Genomic DNA, 27,719 nt, shown 5'->3' with positions numbered 1-27,719 from the left:
TTCTTTTGCAACCCTCCATTTTGAGGTTTCCTGAATTCAAGGTTTAAAAACAAATGTCTCTGTTTTCAGTATCCAACTGAAACAGCCCCCAAAGGCCAGTTTTTCTCTGTAGGGTTGATGCTCCATGTTTGCAAAGAAAAAGAGCCTGGCGGGACCCAAAAGCAAGGACAGTCAGGGTTAGGAGCATTCCGAAACCCTGGCATGGGTTAAAACTAAGCTTAAAACTAAGCATGAACTTGGAGTCCTCATGGGTTTAGTGTTTCCGTTGCTTTCATCTGAAGCCTGAGTTGTAAAGATAAATAATCTTGTGTTTGACTGAGATGATCTTCAGCTAAATTATAGTTGTAAAGTATGAAGTCTTTAATCGCGCTAAAGCGCGGCTGTTTTCAGCAGTTTCATGCAGTATGAGATGGACGCGTGCCCTGTATGTGTCCCCTCAGGAGGCGAGGGAAGGGTGACGGATGGCGGTGACCGACACCATGGCAGCCCCCAGGCAGAGGAAGGGGGTCAGGCTCGCAGACGCCGCTGACGAGCAGCTCGCACCGGAGAAGGACGCGAAGCCTCGTGGAGAAATCCAGGCGGGTGCGTAACGAAAGGGTTGTCACATTGTGGGGTTTTACTTGCCTTTGGTTTTGGTGTCCATCCTGGCCTGTACCAAATACATGGTCATACCGTGGTACTGCATTTTACCAAGTGCTGTATATTACCAACCAGACGAGACAGCGAGCAGAATGAAACACTAGGCTGTTGCATGATGATGTCTATTTTATAATCCAAGAATTTAAATAAGTAAAAAAAAAATCAATTTAGTAACACAGTAACATTTTTTTTCCTTTGAAGATCATACAGGTGGAAAGCTGTGGAACATACTTTCATTAACAGTTGGTGGGATTGTTGCAGTCTGTCTTGGACTTCTTACTTCTGTTTATATAGCTACACTGCATGAAAATGACCTCTGGTTTTCCAATATTAAGGTAACAGTTATTTCCATAGTTTCATCAGTGCTTTCATAGAATATTGATACGAGTATTAGTTTAAATTTCATTGATTTACCTCTCTGCCTCTTGTTACTTGTTCAAAAACATAGAATATTCTTCATTTTTCTTTCTTGGTTTCTGAAATCAGGAGCTGTTCTTTGCTGCACTACCACTTTTCACATGCTCAGTCATTTCCATAAATGACTTTTCCCCAACTGTGTCCTACACCCATTGCCATACAACTCTGCCATTATTCTTCTGCCTGAGAAATAGCTACTCAAATTCTTCCACTCATTGGTCATCGCCTGGGGTTGCAAGAGTCTATTTATGTTGTTCTTTCTTGTATCCAAAGCAGTCATAGAACAAGCAAAAAAAAAAAAAAAGGCAGATTAGAATATATGGAAATTCCTGACATACAGTTCTGTAATTGTATTTATAATGCGATCTTCTAATGCAGTTTAAGCACAATCTCTCAGTATTCAATACTAATTTTATATAATACTACCCGAAATCTGCAAACCTCCAAACATTTTTTAGGCACTTTAATACTTTTTAGGCACCTACATCCGTAATGTAGGAGAACTTTAATTCACAGGATCCAGGACTGACTAGATTTTTTTCCAGAATCATTGCATGGAAGAATAATGCAATTGTACATACATGTAAATTTAACCAGGGAAAAGAAATAGGTGAGTCATTTTCCTTTTGAAGAAGCCTAAATTCACTCTGTGGCAGGTCTACATGCATTACATTATCCTAAAGTTATGTATGTTTAATTGGAATGCTTATATTGTAGTCTGCTTCTTTCTTCCACTACGTGTTTTCATACCCCAGAAACATTTGCACAGTGATAATAAAAATAGTTGGCACTTAGTGAAACAATTAATACTATATTACACATATAATAATTTCTGTAGCCAGGCTCATCTTTCTTTGAATATATGGGAAAGTATGGATATTCAGTATAGATATATACTGAAGGTGCCCCTCAGATTTGCCTTCTCCTTTCTAAAGCCTGTATTGACTAATTCCACAAGAATTTTATTTTTTGAAATACCAGTGTATATGGCCAGAAGTTTACATCTGAACATAACAGAGTATATTCTCTTGTTCACTTCATACAGTCACAGAGAGTGCACCAATATAAATAGGTCTGTAGTTGCCTAGAACATTTGAAATTCCCATTTTGTTTGAAAAATATTTTGTTTATTGCAAGTATACTCTATTGCCCGTTTCATATTGCCCGTTTTGTCTTCTCCAAAATGGAGAATCAAAAATATATATATTCAGACACTTCTAAACTGGTTTCTGCTTGCTCTGTATTTGTCATTTCATCCTAAAAATTGGTGTAATTGGAGTAATTGGTGTAATTCAGTAATATTGGAACCTGTTGCACAATTTCAGCCAATGTGATGGAAGCATAAAAGTCTCAAAATTATTAAGTTCATCTACAAACAGTGTAAAGAAGAAAGAAATGAAGACACTCTCAGTGAAAAAGGCTATAATGTGACATAAGAGGTGCTTACTGTGCTGGAAAATCAATGTGACTGCAGTATTAATTTTAAAATGATAACAACAGGAGAAACTTCAGTTAGAGTTAGCATATTTTTAAAGATAAATTAACCAATTCTAAGGCAGAGCCAAAAGTGACCAGAATTTGTACATCCTCCTGCATTCAGAACTATATGTCCAGTGTGCGTATCCTATTCGGGTGTTTTGCATGTGCACTCTCTCAACTTACAGAACTCTTGCATGGTCAGACATATGCAGTTTATTTTTGAATTTGTCTAGGTTTATAAGAAGTGGTTACTCGTAAACACATACTTTACAAGGAAGATTTGAAAGCACTCATAAAAGTTTGTTCTCAAATTATTTAATGTAGTTTAAGAACAGACAGACTGTATCCCCTACAGTTTATTTGCAAATAAAAAAGTAGTTTGGGAATGACTCAAGTTTCTTAAAGCATTTACTGCAATTGCCTGTGAATTCAAAAACTGACTCTGCTTTTGCTTAGTTAACAAGGTTTTCAAAAGTTTTAGTGTTGATTAAAGTATGGCCCAAACTCATTACCTTGCCAGTATCTTCATCATAGCATTTAATGGCCAGAAGTGAGAGTAGCAAGTTAACAAGTCTAGATTGTATTTTGATATGATTTCTCTTAACTAAACAGAGAAGAAACACATTACAATATATGTGGATGAGATAAACCAAGTACTGTTTTATGAGGGTTATGGGAAGAGAAGGGATGACAGATGAAGAGCTTGTGAAATTTGCTGTTAAACTGAGATGGGAGAGCTCATCCTAAGATCTGTAAAACAGTGTATGGATGTCTGTGTGCCTAAATGCATCAGTGGACTAGGATCTGTAGATATGCATATGTTTTTCAGCAATTCTAAATTGCCTAGTCTATTTGCAATACATACTATATACTAACAGAAGACAACAGTAAAATCTCCTGTGTAACAATTTTGGAACACTGAATTATCTTGAAAATAAATGGAAATTTTCTGGGTTTTTTTCTTCAACATTTTGTTGTTTGGCCAATACATATTTTTCTGCATATTTTAACTTAATCTGTTAAAAATCAAGAAGTAATAAGATTTATTTCCTTGCAGAGCCCAACACCACTTCCCAGAAGGGAACTGTAATCTAATCCTTGACACACAATTATTGTGTGCCTTGGTTAATAAAATGCAGAGGTTATTTTGTTTTAATTTATTAAGCGTAGAGGTAACAGAAGCAACACTAACACACATTGAGTGTTGCATTAATCCCTATACCTGTGAAACAGTAATGAATCACCATTGCTGTGAATTAGAGGAGAGTAAATTCTAGTAAAATCTACATTAGTCATATTTCTGTACATTTCAGATTAGTAATTTCAGCTACTCCAAAGTGGCCGTTAATAGTGCAGGTTTGGGGGGTTTATATTACTGAACTCTATAAGAATTGTATTGTGACATCTTATCTCTGTGAACATTTTTTTCCTGCCATCCAATGAGCTACAATTGATCAGCATACATATAGTGGTTTTCTAACAAATTATCTTTAATGTAATGAAAGATTCTAAAGACAAAGGTGTATTCACAGATAGTACAGATATTAAGGGAGCACCAAGCATATATAAAAATATGCAGTAAAATAAGATAAAAAGTGTAGGGGAAAGTTTTAGCTGTATTCAGTCTTAGTTGCCTTCTAACAATTGCAGTTGTCCTTGTTTATAAAACTATCAGCATTTGTCTCTCTACTTGCTTATTCATCATCACTCATCAATTAATAATGTTTCTCTGCATTCCCCAAAATAGATGCAAATAGACTTGTTCCCAACACCGTGTAGAGGTGCCGCTCCTTTACCACCTTCTGGAATGCTCCGTGCAGGAGCTTCCGCCCAGTTAACCTTTCCTGTTCTAGAGTAATTGTGGGAGAAAACTACCCTTCTACAGCTGCTGCTTTGCGACTAGAGAGTAAGAGCTGCTTAGTCCTTTAAAAGGCCAGTCATCCTGTGAAAATAAGTTCAAACTTGGCTAAAAAAGTCATATATACATGATGCTTAACTTCTTTGCAGTAGTTTTCCTTTAGTTTTATCTCTCATAACGTAGGTTACAAGGGGTAAATTAGAGACAGCTTATTCAGAAGTATTTCAAACAAGCAGATTTAGAAAGCTCCATTGTTATATAGCCGTCAGAATCTCTATATTTTATGAAACTTGTCACTTCAATGAAACATGTATTCAGCCCTAAAATCTGAAAGCAAAAAGAATTAATTGTCTGAATGTATGATTCTTAACTTTAAGGTAACTATAGTCACAACTTGTGAATACACTTGTAGCGAGGGCTTTTCTGTGAGTTCATTAAAGTCACTGGAAAGCTAGTTCGGTTTCAGGTGTCCTCCAGCAATGATATACACAACCAGAAGAATTTGATGCTGTGACTGTCACACTAAATATTATTTTGAATACTGCTTTCAGTAAGGTAGTTATGTCAGCAACTTTGGCATGTGCAAATATTGTTCTTATTTGCAAGTAAATATGCCTAGTATTATACATTTACCACAAAAATTGGAGAAGGATAGTAAGATCATTTCCTTATCACAAAATTGAAAAAAACAGGTCTCTGAAGCAGGTCTCCATAGCATCTATGCTGTGGAAGAGGTGGTACATGCTCAGTATTCTCCTGATTCCAAATGTTCCTCGAAGAACTGCAAGAGAAGTCAGAGTGCAGAATAGCAGATCACATAAAAATTGCATTTGCAAAAAAATTGCAGTGGAAGTCATAGGAGGTTACAGTCACCTACCAGTCAAACAGGTTTGAAGAAAAAAAATGTTTTAATCTCTTCTTGTATGCATCAAAACATAAGTCTGATCATGATCTGAGGAGGAACCATGCCATTCTAACAGATGGCCATGAGGTTAACCAGCCAAGGAGACCATGGCTGTGGATTCAGTACGTTTGCAGAGGGCATGATTGGCAGCCTGTTGCATTGATAGCAGCTGGCTTTGGTGCATTCCCTCCTCTATATTATTTGGAAAATCTTTCTGATCTGGATTAAAATGAACAGCTAAAATAATACTAAAAAAAAAAATCTGAGTGATACAAGTTGTGCTTTAGCTTTTTCAAAAGGAGAAGCCTCAGTGAGAATACTCAATGGAATGAGAGCTTTGATTATGCTCTTTATCTGTAGAAATTCTCGACTCAGACTTTGTCTGCTTCCATAATGTTTTGAAAGACTTAGTTAAGAAGTTTGAAGAAACTTAAGTTTTAAAATATTGCTTTGCCTTTGAGAGAAAGAGGGAATGTCAACTTTGTATGTTATTTCGAATACTTAATATTATTGGAATATAGTTCCATAAATTGAAATCAGACACAACTCTGTATCCCAGAGGTTATTCTCTCTCCTCCCCTCTTTCCCTTTCCCTCGCCTTGTCCTTGGACCACTGGTAGCTTCTTTGTTAAATACTCACAAATTGAATACACAGTAAGATCAACATGTGCTCTTATAATGCCTACCCATAACTCTACATGTTTTTATTGTCATGGAACACTAGGAAAAGTATAAATTGCTATAGAACTGGAAAAGTATTGTGAGTGAATAAAGCAGATGTTATCTTAGCATGAAACAGATGTAAAACTCACTAGTGTTTGTCTCGTAAAGTATAGCATTTGGTTGAATACAGCTGGTGCCAGGATAACAAATTAATCATGTTTGAATGCATTTTTGCTAATTAGATCCCCCTCTGAGATTACTCTCTCCCCCTTAATAAATTCCAAATGTTAACATTTCTTCTGTTTGATAGCAGCCGCTTTCTGGTATTATTAGAAAACTTTTCAGTAGTGATGAATTTGAAACTAGAGCTCGTTCACCATCTAGCATTCTCATTCTGCTAAGTATGAGGCTTTTAGTACTTGGTGCCAATGTCAGTTTCTTCTGCTGGTATTAAAATGCTTTGGACTGTAAAGCAGCTGGAGAGTTTAATTGTGGACTTACTTTTAATCGGATGCATTTTTATCTGTTGATTTTCCTCACACCAGAGCTTATATTGGTTTGCTTTGTCAACAATTGACTTCAATAAAACACATGTCTTCAGATAAGATTCTGTGGTGGGCAGTAGAGGAAGGAGGGGCAGGATTTTTTGTCTAGCTTTATGTTAGCTCTGAAATAGCATTGATTCCGTTCCAATGTAAGAGATGAGATAATCAATGAGACTGTATAAAAAAATGAAAGTCTTTGGATTTTAGGCAAGGCTGCATTATGCAGAACAGCATTCATAAAAATCTGGGAAAACAGTATAATTCCACTAGTTCAGTCATGTTCTTTTGCAAAGAAGGATGAATTAATAAGATTATCTTTAGAAATCTCATTTAGATTTCTTAATGTCTTACTTCTTTACACCACATATGGGAATCTTGCTAGATTTTCCAATAGAGATTAAACCTTTTCTAATTTACTGCTTAGCAAATATGTTTGCTGGGGTGTTTTTATATAAACTGAAACTTTAAAAAAACTCTCTAATAATAAAATAATTTTGGATAAGATGCTGTATTATTTCTTTTCAAATTGGCTGTTTATGCAGTCTAAGTTTGTGTAAGTGTGGTTATCCAAGTCTCAATTTGTTAAATTTCATTAATTCTTCTTATCTAATGAGCTACTGAAAACAAGTGAATTGGAAAGCAGAGATCCTGTACTGAAAGCAGTTTTCTCGAGGACATTAAGAGTTTTTATGTCTCAATAGCCCTCACCTGCTGCAATATCAGGCAAAGGGGGAGGCAGAGTTTGAAATGTACTTAAATAATTTAAACATTTCTAGATTAAGAAAAATATATGCATAAAAAAGAATCAATTTTCCATTAACCTGTTATGGTTAACAATCATAACATAATAGCTGTCTTCCTGCAAGCAACAACATCTAACAAGTGGGCAGCTGCATACCCAGCCAGATAAAGTCTCAGAATTTTACAGTGATGTAGTCCCAAATATAGCACACAGCATTAATCAAGTCTTAAGGTGGTAAAGACATGGAAGACTACTGGGTGGATACATCTGGAAGAAAAATTTAAGTGCTTGTAATTTTAAAATCCAGCTGTTGGCCATTGCGCCTATCTAAACATCTGATATGACCAAAAAAAGTAAAAACCCAAAATATTTCATAATTACACATCAGAATCACAAGTCAGATGTATTCCCACAGTTAACAGAGGTATTAATACCTCAGCCATTTGCCTCACTCTAATTTGTCCGTGTATTTTTACCATTGTTTGGATGAGTTGCGTAGAACACATGAACGCAAATAATCAAGCCACTTTACAGGTGAATTCCTTAGAAGAGTCAGAATTTCCAAGGTTCCAGTTTTGATTTATACTGGAATTTAAAATAAACTTCATAATGCAGAAGTACCATATCTGGCAAAGTGACTTAACGGAGCAAGAAAGGCAAACTCACATATTAGTGAAATACTAACAAAGTGAAATTTTTGTTGAACTTGCAGGAAGTAGAGAGAGAAATTTCATTCAGAACAGAATGTGGACTATATTATTCCTACTACAAACAGATGGTCCAGGCTGCATCCATCCAGCAAGGTATTGTAATCTGTAAAGTAAGTTTTACTTTGCAATGCCAGCTGCCTGTCTTGAGTATTTTTCCAAATACAGTGGAGGACAAGGAAGGGCATAAGTCTGAAAGATGGTGTAACCATTGTTCTAGAGACAGATCCGTCCTTATTCTAAAGAGCCACCAAATTATGGACACAGCAAAATCACAGTGATACACTGGTTTCTGTGCCACACCTTCACTTTCAAATTGTACAATCACTTGGAGGAAGAGCGTCCGTATCTGCTGAGTTTCAGCCATTCAGTAGATTATATGCAATACTCTTTTTTTGTACATGTTTTTGGTAATTTTTCTTTACATATATTATAAACCATTTATAGAAAGGGACAATTTTTGCTTTGTGCCTGTTAAGTCAGTGACACAACAAGCTGCTTCCAAGCAAATCATGTTTGTGGTGTTTTCTTGTTTTCTAGCTACCTAAGCAAGCTCCCTAGTAACTTTGGTTATACTACACACTTGGCGTAGTTCAAAATAGTGACCTGACCTACATTCAAAATAGTGACAAGATGGGTTCTTTGTATCATTAAAGATGTTGACAGTCCATTGATCAAGATCCAGAATCTACCATAAATGTAGTAGAAATATAAGTATAATAAACATTTCCTACGTTATTAAAAACACAATATTTGAATTAGCACATTGTAAGCAAGGAAATATGACCTTCTGAGGTCATGGTAGTGTGATTTGAATCCTTACCATTGCCAAAGTTTGAGGTGAAAGATTCTAAAATACATTTGAAAAATTTTTCACTGTTCAATGGAAGGTGGAGGGGGAAAAATGACTTTCTCCTGTTTCAATTTCTCTTTATCATTAAGGTTTACATGGTTTAGTATATGACAATAAAACTGAATCTGTGAGGACAATTAACATACTTGAAAGAATGAATGTTTACCAGGAGGTGTTTCTCAGCATTCTGTATAGGATTCTTCCAATTCAGGTAGGCATTTATTTATGGCTTCAGACTGTAAGTGCATTATGAAGATTCCCCAGTGAATCATAGCTCCCCTTTTCAGTTATATTCTAATTAGAAGTATTCCTGATACCCTTTAATTTGTAAAGGCAAAGCTAATTCATATGAAAAACTTTTCTTTTTCCCAAGTGTTTTATGTCAACATTAATATCCTTCTGTTTTACAGCAATACTTAGAGCCTGTTTATTTTTATATCTACACTTTGTTTGGACTTCAGGCAGTTTATGTCATTGCTCTATATGTAACAAGCTGGCTTCTTAGTGGAACATGGCTTTCAGGGTTGTTGGCAGCTTTCTGGTATATTACAAACAGGTAAGTCAGATTTAACATTCAATCTTTTTAAATTTTAACTTATGTCAAAGGTAAGGCATTAAATCTTCAAATGCATGATTAATCAGAGGAGGAAAAAAAAAAGAACCTACAAGGCATTTCTCCAAATTAGTCAGAAAACAGTATGATGTTTATATAACAGCAAGTTAGATAATAAAATTAGAAATGAGCTGAAATTGCAGGCTTGGATTTTAAATTTTCAAGGTGTTTGAGTACAAAGTCAAATCACTGTCTGGAAATATCTTTTGGACTTGTCTAGATCCTCAGATGATGTATCCCATCTTTTCCAGCCTAGGAGCTCTTAGATGTTACAGACACCCTCTTACAGGCCCTTCATGCCTCTCCTCACCACCCCACACCCAACCACCAGAGATTGTTTCAGCAACCTATGATCACCAGAAGTTCAGCTTCTCCATTCCATTATTCCTGTAGACATCTTCTGCACTAAGAGTCAGAAAAAAAAAGTTGGCGATTGAACTGCTCTGCTGCTTCATCACTTGAAGATATCTCAGTTCAGAGAGAGACACTAAGGAACTGGCTTTAGGCCGGCACAAAGCAGCTGGAATGAGGCTAAGCCTGGTAACATAGGCTGTTATTTGTAACTTAACCAAGGAAGTGAAAGTACAGTGTCAGTTCTATCAAAACTATTTGATATGTTAATCAGCAAATCAAAAGAAGTTAATCTGCGAGCTTGAAAAATACATGATTATAGGTATGTAGTGGTGAAGCTAGTGTTCTTTCTCCTAAGATGGAAGTAGTTTAAAAATACATGCAAAGCAGTCACTCCTCATTTCATGAGGTCATCTTTTCCACTCATAAAAGATTTGGAAGAGGTTTGTTTAGTCCAGCTTTCTAGCAATTCATAGACAATGGAAGCTTGCTACCTTTTTTCCAAAATAGAAGAAATACATGGAATTGATTTGGACAAAGACTTTCTGTCCAAATGAAATATACCTGAGGCCATGGAGTAGCTCCATTGTAGAAATATTTTTTCTTCCTGTAGCTAAAAATGTCCCAGATGTACTGCTTATTTTCATTTTTAGCAAATATTTTCTCTACAAAAGAAAAAAGGATATTTTTTATTACTTTTAATTAACATTTTGTAGATGACTGCCCTCTGAGGAACTTCTGTCAGATTTTTCATGTTAGAACATTCCAAAAATGATCAAAAATTTCTGATCGGTTTCCTGGTACTCATATCCAATGCACTGGGATCAGAGGGAAGAAAATGATAACTGTTTATTATTATATGTGCTTTACACAAACAAAAATGGAGTAAGATGACTGGTTACCTGAAAACTCCACATGCTGGATTTTGGGGTGTTTTTGTTTTGGATTTTGTTTTTAAATCACCGAAGCTCTGCTTTGTGAGCAAGGTTTAATCCATAGCATGCAACTTTTAACAGTAAATTGAAGTACAAGACTTGAGGTAAAGAATGGAGGATATGCAGAACTTTCATGTAGATGTTTTTTCAGTCAGACATGTTGAAGGGAATAGACTGCAGAGCCTGCAAATTTACTGCTAGGATAAGACAATGATAGCTAAAATACTATATATATATATAATAATATATAATATAAAAACATGCCTTTCATGCCACCTCTCTATCACCAGATTGGATTGCTTTATATTGATTAAACTGTTTCTTTTGAACAGAGTAGATACGACAAGAGTAGAATTCACCATTCCTTTAAGAGAGAACTGGGCACTGCCGTTCTTTGCAGTTCAAATAGCAGCCATCACATACCTGCTCAGAACTCATTTACAGCCTGCTCACGAAGTGAGTATTTCTAAGTGTGACAGTAAAACTAGTACCAGAAACATCAGGTCTGTGGTTGAAACATGAAGTGCCAGATAATGGTCTATAAAATTAAGGACAAAATTTATAGCAGCGGATAGAGATAGATATCACTTGTAAAAATGAAAACATTAATCAGGCAAACCTTCTATTAATTTAGATATAGTTGAAATATGAGGAAATACATATGCCCAGTTTTGAAAGAAAATTAAAGGGATACTTTTAACTTTAATGGAAATCTCTAAAGAGTACAAGAAGGCAGTGCTGTGTATTTGAGAAAACATAACAGGCTAACAAAGAGTGGGTAGGAAAAAAGCTTGTAAAGCTCGAGCGTTAAATCTTTTGATTTCTTTTGTATTAATAGTTCTCATCATCCGCAGGAATAAAAGCAGACTCATAATACAGTTTCTCTGAATAACAGTTCTAAGTCATTACTCCTCGATTTGTGCAGGTGAACTAATATTTATAACATAAATACTGCATGTTAATCTATCGAGCTGAGGACTCACCATTTTCTTACAGGTGGTATTAAAACAGTAAAACAGTTATAAATACAAGAATGTGGAATTCTCTCTCTCTCTCTCTCTCTATATATATATATATATATCTTAAAAGCAGCTACTTTCATTAGATTTTTTTTAATGTATTCAGAAATAAAGCCAGATTACCTTTCTAAAAAGGAGTTTCTTTATTGGGAGGAACTGAAGTTAAATAAAAGTTCTTTCCTCCCTCTCCCAGAGATGGACACTTCTGGCTGTATTCATAGCAACCTTCTTCTTTAGCCTGACCTGGCAATTTAATCAGTTTATGATGCTGATCCAGGCATTGGTATTATTCATACTGGACTGCTTGGACATGCTTCCCACAGCAAAGGTAAGACCATGGTTAGAAATGACTGAACTTTTACTTTTTAGTCGTAGAACTAACAATTTTAGAAGTATTACATTCTTCAGTGATATGTATGTCAAAAGCAGAAAATATTCTGTGCTTCTCTGATATGCTTTTAAGTAATCACACTATATTTACTGTAAGTGTAGAAATGAATAAACACAAGGTATACCCTTTCTGTTTTTTCAGCTGATTATATTTCACTCTAATTCACTTCATTGTCTAATTTTATTCCAATTTTTATATGCTATTGAAATCAAATAGCAAGATATTTAGACCCAACTGTTTTGACACTACTAAAGAATCTCTTTTAACCACCATTGTAATACTAGATCTGATAATTCGCTTGAACCACCACCTTGAGCATCAACTCTAGATTTGCCAGAAAGAATTGACGGTGCAAAAAATGTTTTTCTTAGGCAATTCCATAGCAATGTGTAACTTTTGTCCTATCTTGCATCCTTGCATAGGCACTGTACCCTAAAAGAAGAAATAGAATAGACCAGATGGCTCAAGAAAAGTAGCATCTTTTCTACATTGAAATTCACCATAAAATAGCAACATTACCACTCATGTTCATGGCTGTTCTGAATGAGCCAAAAAGTAAAACAAGTGTTACTAGGAGGATAAGCAAGCCTTTACTGTCAATCCCAAGAAATAGCAATATGTTGTAGATGAAAACATAGTCTTCAAATTCAGTGCCAATGAAATTCTTTTGAAATTATCTCAGCCCATTTAAATGCTACACTATGTGAAAAAGGTTCTTGCTTTAACTTTATGGAAAGTTACAGCAGAATGAAGAGTAGCTCATTTCATTGTAAATTTGAAGCTGACTCATGTTAGTGATTGTGTTTAACTGAAAGTGTGGTAGTTGCATTTCAAAATGTGCAGCTTATTTAGTAGTTTCTAAACTCCTCATTACATGTAAAAACATAAGCTGAAGTTAGCAGTTAAGGTGACAAATCTTGACGTTTGGCCCATTACCCATTTCATCTTAAATTGTTCTAAAACTGTCTTACCACAACACTACTGCTCTCTATTAATTTTCAAAAAAGTATCACTTAAAACTGCCAGAGTTTCCATAGCAAATATCTAAAACACTAAACTAACAGCTCTGGACATAAACAGACAAAGGATATGGTAATGGCTATGAACCTGATGATTTAGTGCAAGACAGTGTGTTTTTGTAAATATACACTTGAAATATGTTTTAAAATATTTGAGGAAAAATAGCTAAGACCGTAAAGTTTTGTAGGCATGAAATATCGTTATTTTTACAGGTTACATGGCTCTATATCATTCAAGTTTCTGGATTACTGCTAGTCTGTGTCCTGCAGTTCTTTAATTCCATGATTCTTGGATCATTACTTATCAGTTTTAATGCTTCTGTCTTGATAGCAAGGACAATTCAGGTATGTACTGAAACATTTTTGAAACAGTAAGGAAACAGCGAGGGAGAGGAAAGTAATTTTCAAAAATCTCTCCCCTTGCCTGATAATCTTAAATTACTAATACTAATTAAAGGAGTTACTGTAAAGAAATAAAAACATTGCATGCTCAAACAATAATGAATTAAATTACACTAACTGCAGCATAACTGAGTACATCACACTCCATAATTCAGTGATCATTATTAACATTTATGATTGTGTAAGCTGCAGTTTGCTGCTTATAAAAAGAACAAAGGTCTTTGTTGCAGCAGGGCTTGTCTTGGTCTTACAGCCTCCAACAAAGCACTCTGTGTGAAGGAGGCAGTTGTTAAATTCATTTTACTGAAATGTATTGTATCCCTCAAAGGTCAGGATTTCTTCCTTCATTTACTGTTCTCTTTTTCTGATACTGGTCTTTGTTTACAGCTTCCAACCAGAATATGTAAATATACAGAGCCATTTGTGCTGCAGCTCTCTCAGTTTTTCTGTATCTTCCTCAAAAATCAGGACTGTTTTTTATAGCTGGACAGGGGCTGCACACATCCCAAATTGTCTGCAAACAAAAGACAATTCTGGAGCTCTGAACTGGAAAATTGCTCAAAACAGTATCACTTGACACCTAGAATCAGAACATGCCCTTGCCGTAGTTAGGTGGGAGATTATCAGAGATAGATGGAAAGACACAAAAAGGTGTTGAAATTGGGGGATTCCTGTATCACAACCACTGTTGTCTCACTGGGTTTCAACAGTTCTGTGAGCATAATGGAGCCATCTCTGAAAGATACCATTTGGCTGCTCATAAGACTCATCTGGATGAGTAAAGCTGGACAGGGTTTATGACTTTATGTTCTTTCAGTTTTTGAGAATAATTATTTTTTACTTTTTTTTTTTTTTTTTGCTTACATTAGTCTAACAGAAATTTGATCCTGATTAGACCAAAAAGTAATTTCATATAGTCTCTTTTGTCATCTTTGTTCCAAATATGTACAATCCTAAGTATGTTAAATATGTTAAAATGCTAATATATAAATGCTAATATTTCTAGAAAAATCTAAAAAAGGGAGGCTTGCTTAGCAGGCTTGGGAAACTTCTTCTCCATGTGCTGTTCGTTTCATGCTTGACCCTTCTAGTCAATAAACTCATCAAGGTAAGCAAATCATTTCATTGTTAAAAAAATACACAAATTACTTATGTTAAAAGCTATTTGTTAAAAGGTCATCTAAAATAATGTCTTTGAACAAAAATCTGCAGTGAGTTTCCACTCCACTTGAAAGAATATGCTTTAGAAATTGAAGATGGCTTTGTTAATCTTTTTTTAAAGCATATATTCAAGAATATTATCATAAATTAACACCACGTAATCAAATATATATGCATAGAAGTTCATCTGCAGTTTTATAGAAGTATAGATCTGTCCTACATTTTAATACTGCTGAGCGTTTGCAATTTTTTTCATCTGGTTCTATTTACTTTTTCAATGAATCTTCCTGAAAATGAGTACTTGTTATAAAAATGATGTAGAATATCCCCTCGTTTTATTTGCGTCTTGTGCAAAGCGATCTGCATGTGACATTAGCAACAGTAACATTTCTTCTGCTTTAGAGTTTCAGTCTCTACAAAAAATTGCACATATAGCAGGCTAAAAACAAGTATGCATTGAGGTATCACTGTAAAGATGTAATAAGTTTTGAACCCAGATGTATTTAAAACCAATGTGATCAGTCTACTTAAATATTTTGCTTTCTTAAAAAAAAAAAAAAAAAAAAGGCAAATAACTTGCCCACAGGACCATGATTGCAAACTGAATGCTTATGATGTACTTTTTGTTGCAAAGCTCCATGTTTCAGTAAGCCTGTGTTGATTCTCAATTTCATTAAAAATGATTTTAAAAAAGAGTTTACTATGTAAAGTTTTCTTTTTCATAGCTAAAAATTATTTTTTTTTCTTTCTTAGAAAATTCTAAATCTTGAGTCAGATGAACATATATTCAAATTCCTGAAAGCAAAATTTGGATTTGGGGCTACAAGGTATGATATATTAGGCTGCAATTTTAATTTTTTGTATGACTTAAGTCTGCGCTTAAGTATTACTCCTTTAAGAGGTTGATCATAAATCAAACAAATCTTGTGTTGATGTCAGATGTTTTTCTCCTGATAATCACATCTGCAGCTTCATTATTGCTTGGGAAGAAAAGTAACTTTGGTCCTTTTTGGCATGAAGTTATGAGATACACGGTGACAAGGATTGTTCTTTTTTCTTTAGAGATTTTGATGCTAACCTGTATCTTTGTGAAGAAGCTTTTGGTTTACTACCATTAAATACTTTTTCAAGACTTTCGGATACTTTACTTTTTTACGTCTACATTTTTGTTCTCTTCCTTATGACAGTAACAGCTGCAATTGTTGCCTTTCAGAACCTCAGGTACAGTATGTTTTAAAATTTCAGATTTTTATCACTTTATTGTCTAGATTTATCCAAACTCTTTTGCTTACTCTGTCTATTTTTTTTTTAAGTTACTTTTCCATCCTATTTCCCATGTGCTATGCACTTCACATCAAAATCTCCTTGGGAGATATCCCCAAGCTGCTCAGAGGTGAGCTAGGATAAGCCATGCCCAACTCCGCGTGCCCAATCCTTTCAGCATTTCTTTTAAGTTAACCTCCATTCCATGTCCTTTGTAAAATCCAGAGATACACCAGCACAGCCCACAAAACACAGTTAATTTCTTCACTTGCATCAACAGCCCTCTAATAAACCTTGTGAGATTAGGTGCTCTAAGCAATAAACCAAGGTGTTCAAGCATGGCTTTCTGTAAGCGTTTTTGTCTGTTTTTAAAGTAACTCATTTACACCCATTGCACTTCCAGAAAACCACTCTTGAGTGATACTGTCTCAGGTTAGTGCTATCTTAATGATATCGTAGAATACTGGGTGAATAAGTGATTGTAGCCTGAGAGCAGCAGTATTTCTCTCTAGCATCAGAAGGACAGAATACTTTTTAAGATGCATATAACTACTTTGAGAAGTATATGCCATAATATAACACTTTTTATTTTTTGTATTTAATCAGTGGTTCAACTAAAGTTGAAAAATCCCTGGAAAGAAAGGAAGACTGCACAATAGCACTAAAGCCTGAAACTGCTTACAACTTGATTCACACAGTCCTTTTTGGATGTTTAGCATTAAGCACAATGAGGTATTTTTTTAATCATTTTACTGAAAGTTTTTGCAAACAAGTGAGTAATTTAATAAGAGTATAAAGTATCCTTACCATAATCTGCTGTGGCCATGAACCTTCCTTCTCTCTAGCTATTCCTAGTGTACTTCTACACTGAGATACTTCAAAAAATCCAAACCCAAAGTGTTGGGAGCAGAGGTGTGCTCAGGAGTTCATGGGAAAAGGCAAAGTTGATCTTTTACTCAATTCTTTCAAAGTCCAAGAAAGTTGCATTCAAAATTTTTCCTAACATAACTGATCTCATCAGCACAGTTTAGAAGAACTTGGGATAATCAGCAAGAACTTGTCTGTATTCTTCCAGAATGAAATACCTCTGGACATCCCACATGTGTGTATTTGCATCATTTGGTCTGTGCAGTACAGAAGTATGGGGACTTATCCTGAAATGTGTTCGTCTCTACACATCACGAAGGGTTAGCACTACTTACTGCATTTTATGAAATCTCTTTGCTCCAAAGCTCAAACAGTCAGGACTCAAGAAAACAAGCCTTGTATCAAATGAATAATGTTTTAGACTAGATATTTTTAAAATGTATTTGTATAAACTAGTAAGTATTTAGTGATGTTTTTATATTAAACAATTCCATTTGAATACACTAGATGGCAATACAGATGTAGCTATGAAAAATAGCTAAGATTTTACTAAAACATATTAGTCGCTATATTAAGAAAGCAGCAGCCTGGAGAGAAATTTACACTCTTATACTGAATGATACAGTAGTTTTTCATTTCATAATGCAGATATAAACAGTTTGTGGTAGGTTCATTTTTTCTATAGATTATGTTACTTTTTCTAAATGGGGTTTTATTTAAAACAGGAGTAGAATAGGGTCTTAAAATTCCACTCTGTGACAAACTTATTTTTAATGTATTCATGCCTGATAAGTTTATGCAAATAAATTTACCACCAGAACTAACCAATGTATTTTTTTGTGATTTCTCTTAGATATCTGTGATTAGATACTCTCTACCAGTAGTTGTGTTACTGTACATTTCATATAAGGTAAGATTTTTTTTTCTGACAGTATTCTAGCATTTCTTAGTTTTGCTTTTTCTGCTAAAGGGATATTGCCTTATGTACAATTAAATACAAGATTTATAGCTGCATTTCAAGAATTATGATAACCTGCCCAAATTGCATATGCATTTATGCATACAAAATTGTACCTAGAGGGTCACTTAAGCTCATGTGATCCCAGTACTTGTTTCTGGAGTGTTTTTTTTTTTAGTTGCATGAGTTACCAGGTGTGATTGACATGCTGTAAAGGTAAGATGTCTGTTCTCGTTTGAACTATTAATTACTAAGTTCAGATAAAGTACAGATTGCTTCAGTGAGACTAGGTTTATGTATTCTCCTTCCAAGACCTTCATACCCAAGCTGACAACTCAAATGGATTTTAATATCAGAGACTGACTTATCTGTTTTCCAGATAAAGCTTCATGTGTTCATGCACAGTGGATGTTCAGATTGCATGAATATCTTGCATATTTGGCACACGGATTTTAACTGGCCAGCATGGCTAGATTTTTTGAATTAATATTAAAGTGAACTTGTATTTTATTACCTGTTAGGGTTATATTTGTGATAGGAAATAGGCTTCAGTGCCATTCCTCAAAATAGGAGTTCTATCCTAATCCAGAATAAGCTAACGAAAGCCTCTTTTGGGGCATGTGGTTGTTACAATCCCAAATACGTCACTTGAAAAACAATTTACTCAGAGATGCAGCCACAGGCTAGCTAGCTCTCTGGTTACACGTACAGCATTTGAGACCTGCAAGATAACCCTATTGCTCTTTACATATATTTTCTTCATTAAAACAGTACAAAAATCTCTCTCATGTAAAGTGAAAGTTCTGGAGTGTTTCCACACATATTTTACCTATGTTACAGATTGCAACACATATCCATACACATGTATGTGCAATACTAAGTATTCTTTACACTGCACTTCATACTCCTTACATGAGATTTCGGTAGCATCAATGTCCGCTGCATTTAGCTACTCAGCAGAATAATGTCCATCAGATGGTATTTAAATGAATCCGACATTCCTAAATTTGTTCAAAAAAATTTAGGCACTTAAAATCAGTTTCTGCAACAACTCCATTCTTCTGCCAAATAATTTTGAAATTTCTTTGCTAGTAAAAAGGCAGTTTGAGGAATTACATGAATGGATAGCTTATCTTCATGGTAGCCAAGTACTTTTGTTCCAGTCACATGTATATAGTTTGGGCAGCATATAGCTCAGCTCATGCTAATTATCTGAGTCAGTCGTATTTTTGGCTGTACGCAAGTTCTTCATGTACTTTTTACTTGTATTTTTTTAACCTAAAGTTTGTAAATTCAACAGTATGTAGAATAAACAACAAAAGAAAATGCCCAGGCCTTAAAATTTTTCCAGTCATGACAGAAATCCCTGTTAGTAATTTTAAGACATCTGCCAACAGCCTTCTTTTCCTGAAGTCCTGAAGCCTCTGCCCCCAGAGACTAGCACATTACAATTTTGAAAGCTCTTTTACATGCCATTCATTATTCTGTGTAATTTGTCATATCCCCCTTTAAGGAGTCTGATATACATCATCTGTTTTTGTTCTCCCTTGCATATGTATCATGATTCTACTCTTCATGATTTGACATATGTGATTTACAACTCTACATTGTTGCATTAGTTCATATGCTTTAGTTTGCATTAATCAGTGTTTATTTTGTCACTGTTTCTCTATTGTATTTGGATCTTGGTTTCTCAGTTTTCTCTAGATTTGACTAAAATCAGTGTTACCTGAAAACATGGCACCTCAGGATTACCATGGTAAATGTAATTTAGAAATCCCCCCTGCCAAAGCTGTCCTCTAGTGAAAGGCAGTTGTTTCTGTTCATTCAAAAGCTGCAGTAGTGTCACAGTCCGATTCATCCATTCTTGATTTTGATGTTCTTTGTCTTTGGTGAATTTTGAATTATCTGTTTCCCAACAGCCTATTGGATGTTACTGTGCAGGGGTGCGGGGGTTTTGTTTGTTTGGGATTTGTCTTTTGCCTTTGTGGTCATCTTTCAACTCAACCTTTTGGAATGCGTTACTAGCATCCACAACACATCTAATAGTGGGACATTTTCTACATCTCTCTTTTGCTGCTTCTTCTATAAAGGTTGTTTTTAAAATTTAACTACTCTGTAATTTCTACTACCTTTTCTCGTGCCATCATAGTTATTTTCTGGCTTGACTGTTGTATCTTGAACTGTTTCATGTTGCTTGTTTCTCTTGTTTCTCCTCTTAAAGATCACTCTATAAATTTAAATGTTTCAAGTTATTTTTTATTCTCCAGGCAGGGAACTGAAACAACTTGTTGTAATGTATATGTAACAGACAGGAGCAATATTCAGTAGCAACTTGTAATTTCCCATCAGGTTTAAGGTATATGCCAATTACCAGCTAAAAAAATCCTGGGGCCCTGCAGCGAGATGCGTGTCTGAGAGGAGCTGTTCTCAGGCTCTCAGCAGCTTATTCTCTTCCTTTTTGGTCATCTGGCAGGAGCTGCAGTTCCCAAGCTCCAAAATTGCCTATATGTATTATAATGGCAGTCACACATCCTTCCTAAGGAGAGTAGATGTGCTTACGACTTGCATCTTAGCATAAGCCAGGCTGAGCTCAGGTCACCAGCTGAGAAGAAACACAGACATCCCCTCCAACGTGCAGAGCTTTCCTCGTTCATTCTGCCTTCAGTGTGTTTGTTTTTGTTTTAGTTCTGGCCAGGAATAATGGATGAACTCTCAGAGCTGAGAGAATTCTATGACCCAGACACTGTGGAGCTGATGAACTGGATTAAGTAAGAGGATTTTTCTCTCTATTTAAATGCTATTTATATAGGTCTAATGTTCTTAGTTATAGTGCTCTCTTCTATTTGTCACAGGTCAGTAAACTCTAGTGACCCATGGGAATAGTTAAAGAGGAATGGGCTAGCTAGAGGTTGGCATGTTAAGGGCTGGGGACAGCAGTTAGGTGTAAAAGCTCAGAGCCTGCTCTGCTCAGTACATTGCAGGCTGTATGCATCTGAAACCAGTTTACTCCACTTGCTCCCATAAGTACACATAGTTCCCTGGGGAAAGGATGGGCAGTCCAGAGGCATCACATTTCTTAGATACAATTGTGCCTAGCTCTTTGCATCAATAAAACTTAACATTTAAATGGATTTGCCTCCTCACTTCCTTAGTCAGATGGCCCTCTCCAACTTCATAGTTTTTAAAGTCTTAGATATAAAGAATTGCAGGGCGAGAAAAGTATTTGTAATCCAGCTTGAGCTTTCCAAGGCACAGCATATGAGCAAAGTTTGTGTCAGGAATATGAATTAAAAATTCAGTCCAACCTCATCAGTTATGCTTTTTCACAAAGCCTCTCTCACAGAGCATGGGACAGTATTTTGCATGGAAATCATTTGGACACTGCATGTAGAAGATACTGAGAAAAGGGCCACATAGGGCACTCCCCAGAGGACTGTGAACATAAAGGGCATGTTCTGTGAAACAAGGTCACCACTGAACACTAAGGTCAAGTTGTGACTAGAGATATTCCTGTGTGCAAAATACTTGGAAAGCATTTCCTTCTTGGGGAAAATACCCTGAAAGGATATCTGAATGTCCTACATTTGGTCCTGCACTGCTTGAGATATTTCCTTGGAGCAGTGTGTAGCATTTTTTGCATCCAGTGAGCTTAAGGGAAAACAGTCAACTAGCAGTAAAAGCCCATTCCACCCTCAGCAATGTTTTTATGATCAGTAATGTTGCATTTCTTTAGTCCATCAGCCAGAAGGAATAATTTACAAGCAAAATATATGGCAAACTTTCACTGACTTATTTTGAAAGCAGGCCATGTTTTTTCTATCATTTAGGATTTCTGTAGCCATATTGACATGTTCTCATGACTAATGTTTACCAGCCAGTTCCATTTAGCCCTTCTGTTTTATTAAGAGATGGTAAATGTCTGATAGTTCAGGTCTCCTGTGGACAATATATGGAGTTATATATAGATTTATACATAAAATATGAATGTGGAGTTATTCCCAGCCATGAACTGGATTTGACTGGATCCAATGAGAATAATTTTTCTCATATTCGTAGTGCTGAGAATGCTCAACTGATGCATGTCCTCTTTTCATTTTAAGTCATGACAGAATTACAGAGTGAAAATTTCTCTTTAGGATTTATTGTGTTTAGAAGTATTATTCGTGTAAAGAAAAACTAATTATCTATGCATTAAATAGCAGTCAACAGAAATTTATGATATGTTCCTCAAGGTGGGACTCATTTTCTTAAATTTTGATGTGTAAGAAAAATATTTTACTGTATTAACACTTGATAGTTCTGCTGTCGTTAACGATCTGTCATGTTTGCATTATGCCCATTGGTGTCAGGAACTAATTATTTGCAGCTCTACATACTGAGTGCTATTTGCCATATGTAACCCAGAAATAAGCATAACTCATCTGTATTGCAGTCTCTCCATACCAATACAACCCTTCTTTCTGCTTAGATCTAAATGTGTGTTCGTTTGTTCAAATATACTGAAAAATAGTCAGCTATTCCTCTGTCCAATATAAGTTCTACTTACTAAAACTACCATAGCATTTCTAGAAGTTTTACCAGGTTTTTATCATTACCATAAAGTTTTGGACTACCTGGAGCACAGTTTTTGTTATAATGATCTTATTTAGCTCTTGTCTTTTTTCCCCCTCCCCTGCCTAACGCCTTACTTTTAACGTATTCTAGCTCTACCACTGATCCAGGGTAGTTCACAGCTCTGGTCCCACACTGGAGGGCCATTTCAGTTACTAGGAGCACAGAAAAAGCTTCTAACAAATCTCAGACTACAGCCAAATCAGATTCCTGTCACATCCAGATGTGAGTAAAGGAATATTCTGAGATTTGTCAGCTTTCAAAACTGGCTACAGATTTCAACTTCAAGGAGTTCAGTAGAAGCAGCCATTCTATTTCTAGTGCTGTAACCTGTGATTACAGGGTTTGCCATTCCAGTAGAACTTCCTTATAAGAAACTCACAGCAGTGCTTTAAGCAACATAAAATACAGAACTACCACCACTTTTTATGCAAATGAAGCATAGACCTATAATTCCTGGAAAACATTTCCTTTTTAATGAGTTATTCTTCAGTATTTACATACTTCTCTGTTTTTAAGTGTATATTAAAAAGCTTCACACATTACATTGCAGGGCATAGTTTTCCCATTAGTTCAGCTGTGGTGAACTTGTTGAAAGCTCAGAGCTTCAAAAATAAATGAGATGATTTGTTCAAAATGCCATCAGGTCTGCTCAGAATGACATTTAAATTATATAATGTAAATCAGTTTGACCTGCAAGTCCTTGTCATTATTCAGTGACATTTCATACAGAATAAATTGTTTGCAGGTTGGGCAGTGTGGTGCAGAGCTTGGCAAAAAGCTATAAAAACAAATTATCCTTTTATTTTATACATCATTTGTTCAGACATTTGTAAAAAATGCTTCGCTTGGCTATAATAGAGAAGTGTCATTCAGTGGTTTGAAGCACATTAGCTGCCTTGGATACAGCCCACAGCAGTTAGTGCCATTCTCAGGTAGGGCTTTAGAGAAAGATTCTTGCTTGAAATACAGAAATCGCAGTTCTTAAAATCTGTTAATTGTCAGATCTCCCTCTTGTGGCTCTTCCTGAAGGTAACAACTTGGTAACTGCTACCAGCTCAACTTCTTTGAGCTGCAAATAGGGAGCTGCAGACGTGACTTCAGGTCAGGTGTCCATCCCCAGAGATGCAGCCCAGGGACAAGTTGGGTTTCTTGGCATTACCAGGAAGGCAAAAGGGAAAAGGAGGCATCTGATAGCAGTGATGACAGCCACATGCTGCTCGGGGACCACCCAGTGGACACTAGGACAATGCGGACACTATGTGCCAAGCCTAATTGATTTCTTTTGATGAAACCCTTATTACATGACACTGATGGCTTTGAATGGTTTAAGTAAAAAAGAAACATTAGAAGTTACATTTTCAGAATTTAAAAAGAAACTGATTTTGTGAACTGCTGAAAAAAAACACTAGTATTTCAGTAAAACTAGTGTATTAAAAAGACTATCTCTGTCCCCTCTAGATTAGATTAATATACTAGTACTAAAATGTTTAGAAAGGGCTTGTAATTAATATTAATCATTTCTAAGCATTTTCTTGCTGAAGGCAATAGTAAAATTTAATGTTTGGTTTCTCAACGTCTTTACAATTTTTAGCTGAGGTTTCAAAGGCTTCTAAATGCATCCTGGCATGTCTAAGTCACAACTATTGTAGACTATGATAGTCTAATGAGTATGTATTTTTTACTGTAGTTTGTTCACTTCACAAATGTGTGCCTTGTAAGAGTATGTTTAGTAAAGAATTCTGGAATTTAAGGCTTCATATTGAAAGAGGGGACGAATAGGAAAGGTGCAAACATTTGCAAATTTCACAAGCAAAAAATTTTCTTCAGTCTTTTTTCCCTCCTTCTGACCTGTAAGAATTGAAGCCAAAATGCCCTGAGAGACTTCTCAGACTTGTGAACGTTTGTTTAGGTCAAACACTCCAAGCACAGCAGTGTTTGCTGGGAGCATGCAGCTACTAGCAGGAGTCAAACTGTGCACTGGACGGGTCTTAACTAATCATCCCCATTATGAAGATAAGAATCTGAGAGAGAGAACAAAACAGGTAAGAATGTTTGATTTTTTCAGCTAATACTCATCCTGGCCACAGGCTCCACTCCACAAAACACCTGCCATCTCTGTGACACATTACTCATCACATCTCACACTTGACCTATTGCTCTAGGTTACTTTTGGATACAGCCCCAGAATTTAATTTCATCTGTGAAACTCAATAGCACTTTGGATATCTGCTAACTGACTTCCAGTGGCTGGTATGTGTCTGAATAACTAACCATGCCTCGATACTAAAGCTAGTTCTGGATGAACAAGTTTGGGTGCTGTTGGCCAAAACAGTAGGTCAGCCAGGTTCTTTGGCCTATATGGAACATTTCTTTGATTTGCCCAGTACTGGCCTTTAGCTCCCAAACTAGCATATTACATTCAATGTAGAAGTTGCCTCTATACAGAGCTGGAGAGTTTTAAGCTATCATTTCCAATAAGTTAGATAACTGTAAAGCTTTTGGAGGCTGCCTATCAAAGGCTTTCTGCATACAGAAGCACAATTCACTACCTTTTGAGTTTGTAGTCAACTGGAATGCTATTTTGCATCATAGCTTTAATGTAGATATTCTAGATTGTTACCGAATATATCAGATATATGTATGTGTTTTGGAAATACTTAAGTCATGTGGATTATAGCTGTCATTTCTTTCTCTGGTTCAGGTAAAGGAATAATTGAAGAAGCAAACAAAGGAATGCATAGCAATAATTACTCACTTTCTTATAAGTTAATTCCTTCCTTTTCAGATTTATCAGATCTATGCAAAGAGATCTCCTGAAGATGTTTACAGGATACTGCAATCGTTTGGCACAGACTATGTGATCCTAGAAGACAGCATATGTTACGAGAGAAGACACAGTAGAGGCTGTCGGTTACGTGACCTGCTTGATATAGCTAATGGTCATGTAAGTATTTTGTAAAAGTTTTAGAAAATAATGTATTTTGGGGGAAGAATTGTAATTACAGTTTGAAGCTGGGCTTTTTCCACCTCATTATGACAGTGGGAAGTCAATTTAATGGAGCCCTTAAACATGCTCACAACAGCCAGGAGGAGCCCTGCTTGCTTCTAATGGTGTTTGGTAATGAACAAGGAGCACTTAAACCTGGAGAAAACATGTCATCACTCCCTGCTGAGCATCAGGTTATCCATGCACATGTAGCGTTCCCCTCTAGAGAGGGAATCATCTTGGAGCGTCAGCTCCCTCAGGAGAGCAGACAGTTGTGCTATGCGGTTGTGTCGAGGGGGTTTTCGAGCATTTCTAGATTTAACAAGGAGCCATGGAAGACAACGTAACTGAGAGCAGGGAGTGCCACTGACACACCAGCCATTTGTGACCATGATACTGAATTTAACACTTTTTCCTTGTTTCACATGGTCACTGTTAGCATATCTGAGCAGTCTAACCCTCTGAATGTATTTCCAGGGTTGCTTTTCGGTTCATTGTTATTGCTTTTAACAGTAAATTGGCTAAATATATTTCACAAATCTGTTCACTTCAATTACAGATCATGGATGGTTTGGGAGAGAATGAACCTGATCTGAAACCTTCGTTGTATCCTCGCTTCTGTGAGGAAATTAAAAGAAATCTGCCTTCTTATACTGTACACTTCACTAGAGTGTTTCAGAACAAAACATTCCACGTTTACAGACTTGCTAAGCATAAATAGCATTTCCAGCAATGGCTTCAAGTTCAGTATTTCAGTGCTAGAGCCCACATTAGAAGATGAAGTTTACAAACATTGTAATACATTTTACATTAATGATTTCTTGTGTAATAACTTTTTTAAGGACTGCCTCCTTTTGATAGTACATTCCTGATATTGCCAAAATTTTCATAGATTCATAATAAATGTTAGCAGGGACCATTTTGATTATCAAGGTTGACCTCTGAATACCTAGGATATTACATTCTTTCCATTTTTAACTAAACAGACATGAAGTGAGCAGCCTGCACGACCACTGCAGAATAGCTAACCTGTGAAGCTCTGCTCAGGGTTTTAGATTTTTGTTTGTTTGTTTTAACTATAAAAGTGATAGAAATTCAATGGAAGCAAGCCACACTGCTGAATTACTAGATATGCATTATCTCTGTGAACCATTAAAGTGATAACAATATTGGATCTAGTCTTACTACCTTGATCCTCTGACAAACCTTTATGCTTTTTCAGTGCCTCTTTTTTTAACTCGTTGGGGCTGTATGTGGACAGGAGTTTCCAAGCACATGAGTGTGTTTGCAGAATCAGCAAACAAGTTTAAAGAATAAAACTTTGATGATTGTACAGCATTTTTTTAGTGACAGTGACACAGAAACTTGCTGTTTTTTAGTGTTAAAAATTTAGTGATGGAGTGTTACGTATTTCTAATGAGAATTAAGGTTGGAGCATGCTTTTAATACATGTTGCATGTTTGTATCCTTACAGTGCTCAGGACAAAAAGCAAAATTACTCTGCTTGTATTCTCACAACACTTGTTTTGCTTTCCAAACCACAGGGGATCCCTTTCACCCTACAGGTATTCCAGAAGTAGGATACCAAAATGAGACACTGCCAACCTTACAACAGAAAGGTTCATCTCAGACTGGCAGGAAATCTAGGTATTGAAATTATGTTCAGGTACTAGAGCTTTCCTTTATAGTATTTCAAGTAATATAAAGACACATTTTTAGCACACTAAAGATTGTTGTGATGTCCTTGCTACTAAGGAGTAGATTACAGGAGTGTGTTTTGACTTGACTTGTAAGAAGTGAAAGCAGACCTCAGTCTCTGAAAACTCTGTGACTTGTTTTTAGCCGCTATCACTTTCCAGGCTAGAACTTTGTGAGTTTTATTGACTTTTTAAATGCTATGTAGAAAGCATCTCACTTTTACTGTAATTTAGTGCTATTTTGGTTTTACACTGAAATTAGAGATTAAGTTGGACAAAACCTAACAGTACTCTCCATCCTTAATTAGGTATGTATTGTTTCTTATGAAAAAGAGACTTGTAGTAATCAAGTGCCTCTAGGCCAACATTGAATTAACATTTGAACACCTATTAGATTGTTTGCGACCTGTGCAAATAACTGAGTTACAATAATTACCACTGCAATTAATTTCTAATGATGAGAAACTTAAAGTACTACTGATAGCAAACTCCACATTTAATTTAATCAAGATGTGTAATGAGATTAACTTTCACAACTGAGCTGTGTTCCCATTCCAAGTGATTTAAATGTTTTCCCTTTTCAGCTGTAGTTAGGTAAATTACAGAAGAGATGGGAGACAGTTATGTCACATG

The 27,719-nt window shown here is 35.8% G+C and overlaps 1 protein-coding gene across 1 annotated transcript; it reads left to right on the top strand.

Annotated features, from left to right (window-relative positions):
* Positions 1 to 461: 461 nt before the first annotated feature.
* DPY19L3 (dpy-19 like C-mannosyltransferase 3) lies at positions 462 to 26,337 on the top strand. Its single transcript, XM_010226209.2, has 18 exons — positions 462 to 582; positions 841 to 974; positions 7,960 to 8,050; positions 8,897 to 9,018; positions 9,218 to 9,363; positions 11,039 to 11,162; positions 11,919 to 12,053; positions 13,349 to 13,480; positions 14,544 to 14,645; positions 15,452 to 15,525; positions 15,761 to 15,919; positions 16,568 to 16,693; positions 17,037 to 17,148; positions 17,682 to 17,738; positions 20,475 to 20,557; positions 24,313 to 24,445; positions 25,189 to 25,347; positions 25,949 to 26,337. Exons 1-18 carry the CDS (start codon positions 462 to 464, stop codon positions 26,108 to 26,110), a joined length of 2,172 nt encoding a protein of 723 aa, XP_010224511.2. The 3' UTR covers positions 26,111 to 26,337.
* Positions 26,338 to 27,719: the final 1,382 nt, after the last annotated feature.

This window comes from Tinamus guttatus, unplaced genomic scaffold, assembly GCF_059628265.1.
Source record: "Tinamus guttatus ecotype Peru unplaced genomic scaffold, ASM5962826v1 Tinamus_guttatus_pri_ptg000674l, whole genome shotgun sequence".
In the NCBI taxonomy this organism is placed as follows: domain Eukaryota; kingdom Metazoa; phylum Chordata; class Aves; order Tinamiformes; family Tinamidae; genus Tinamus; species Tinamus guttatus.
Note: the sequence above shows the minus strand (reverse complement) of the source record. Positions and strands in the feature narration are given on the sequence as shown.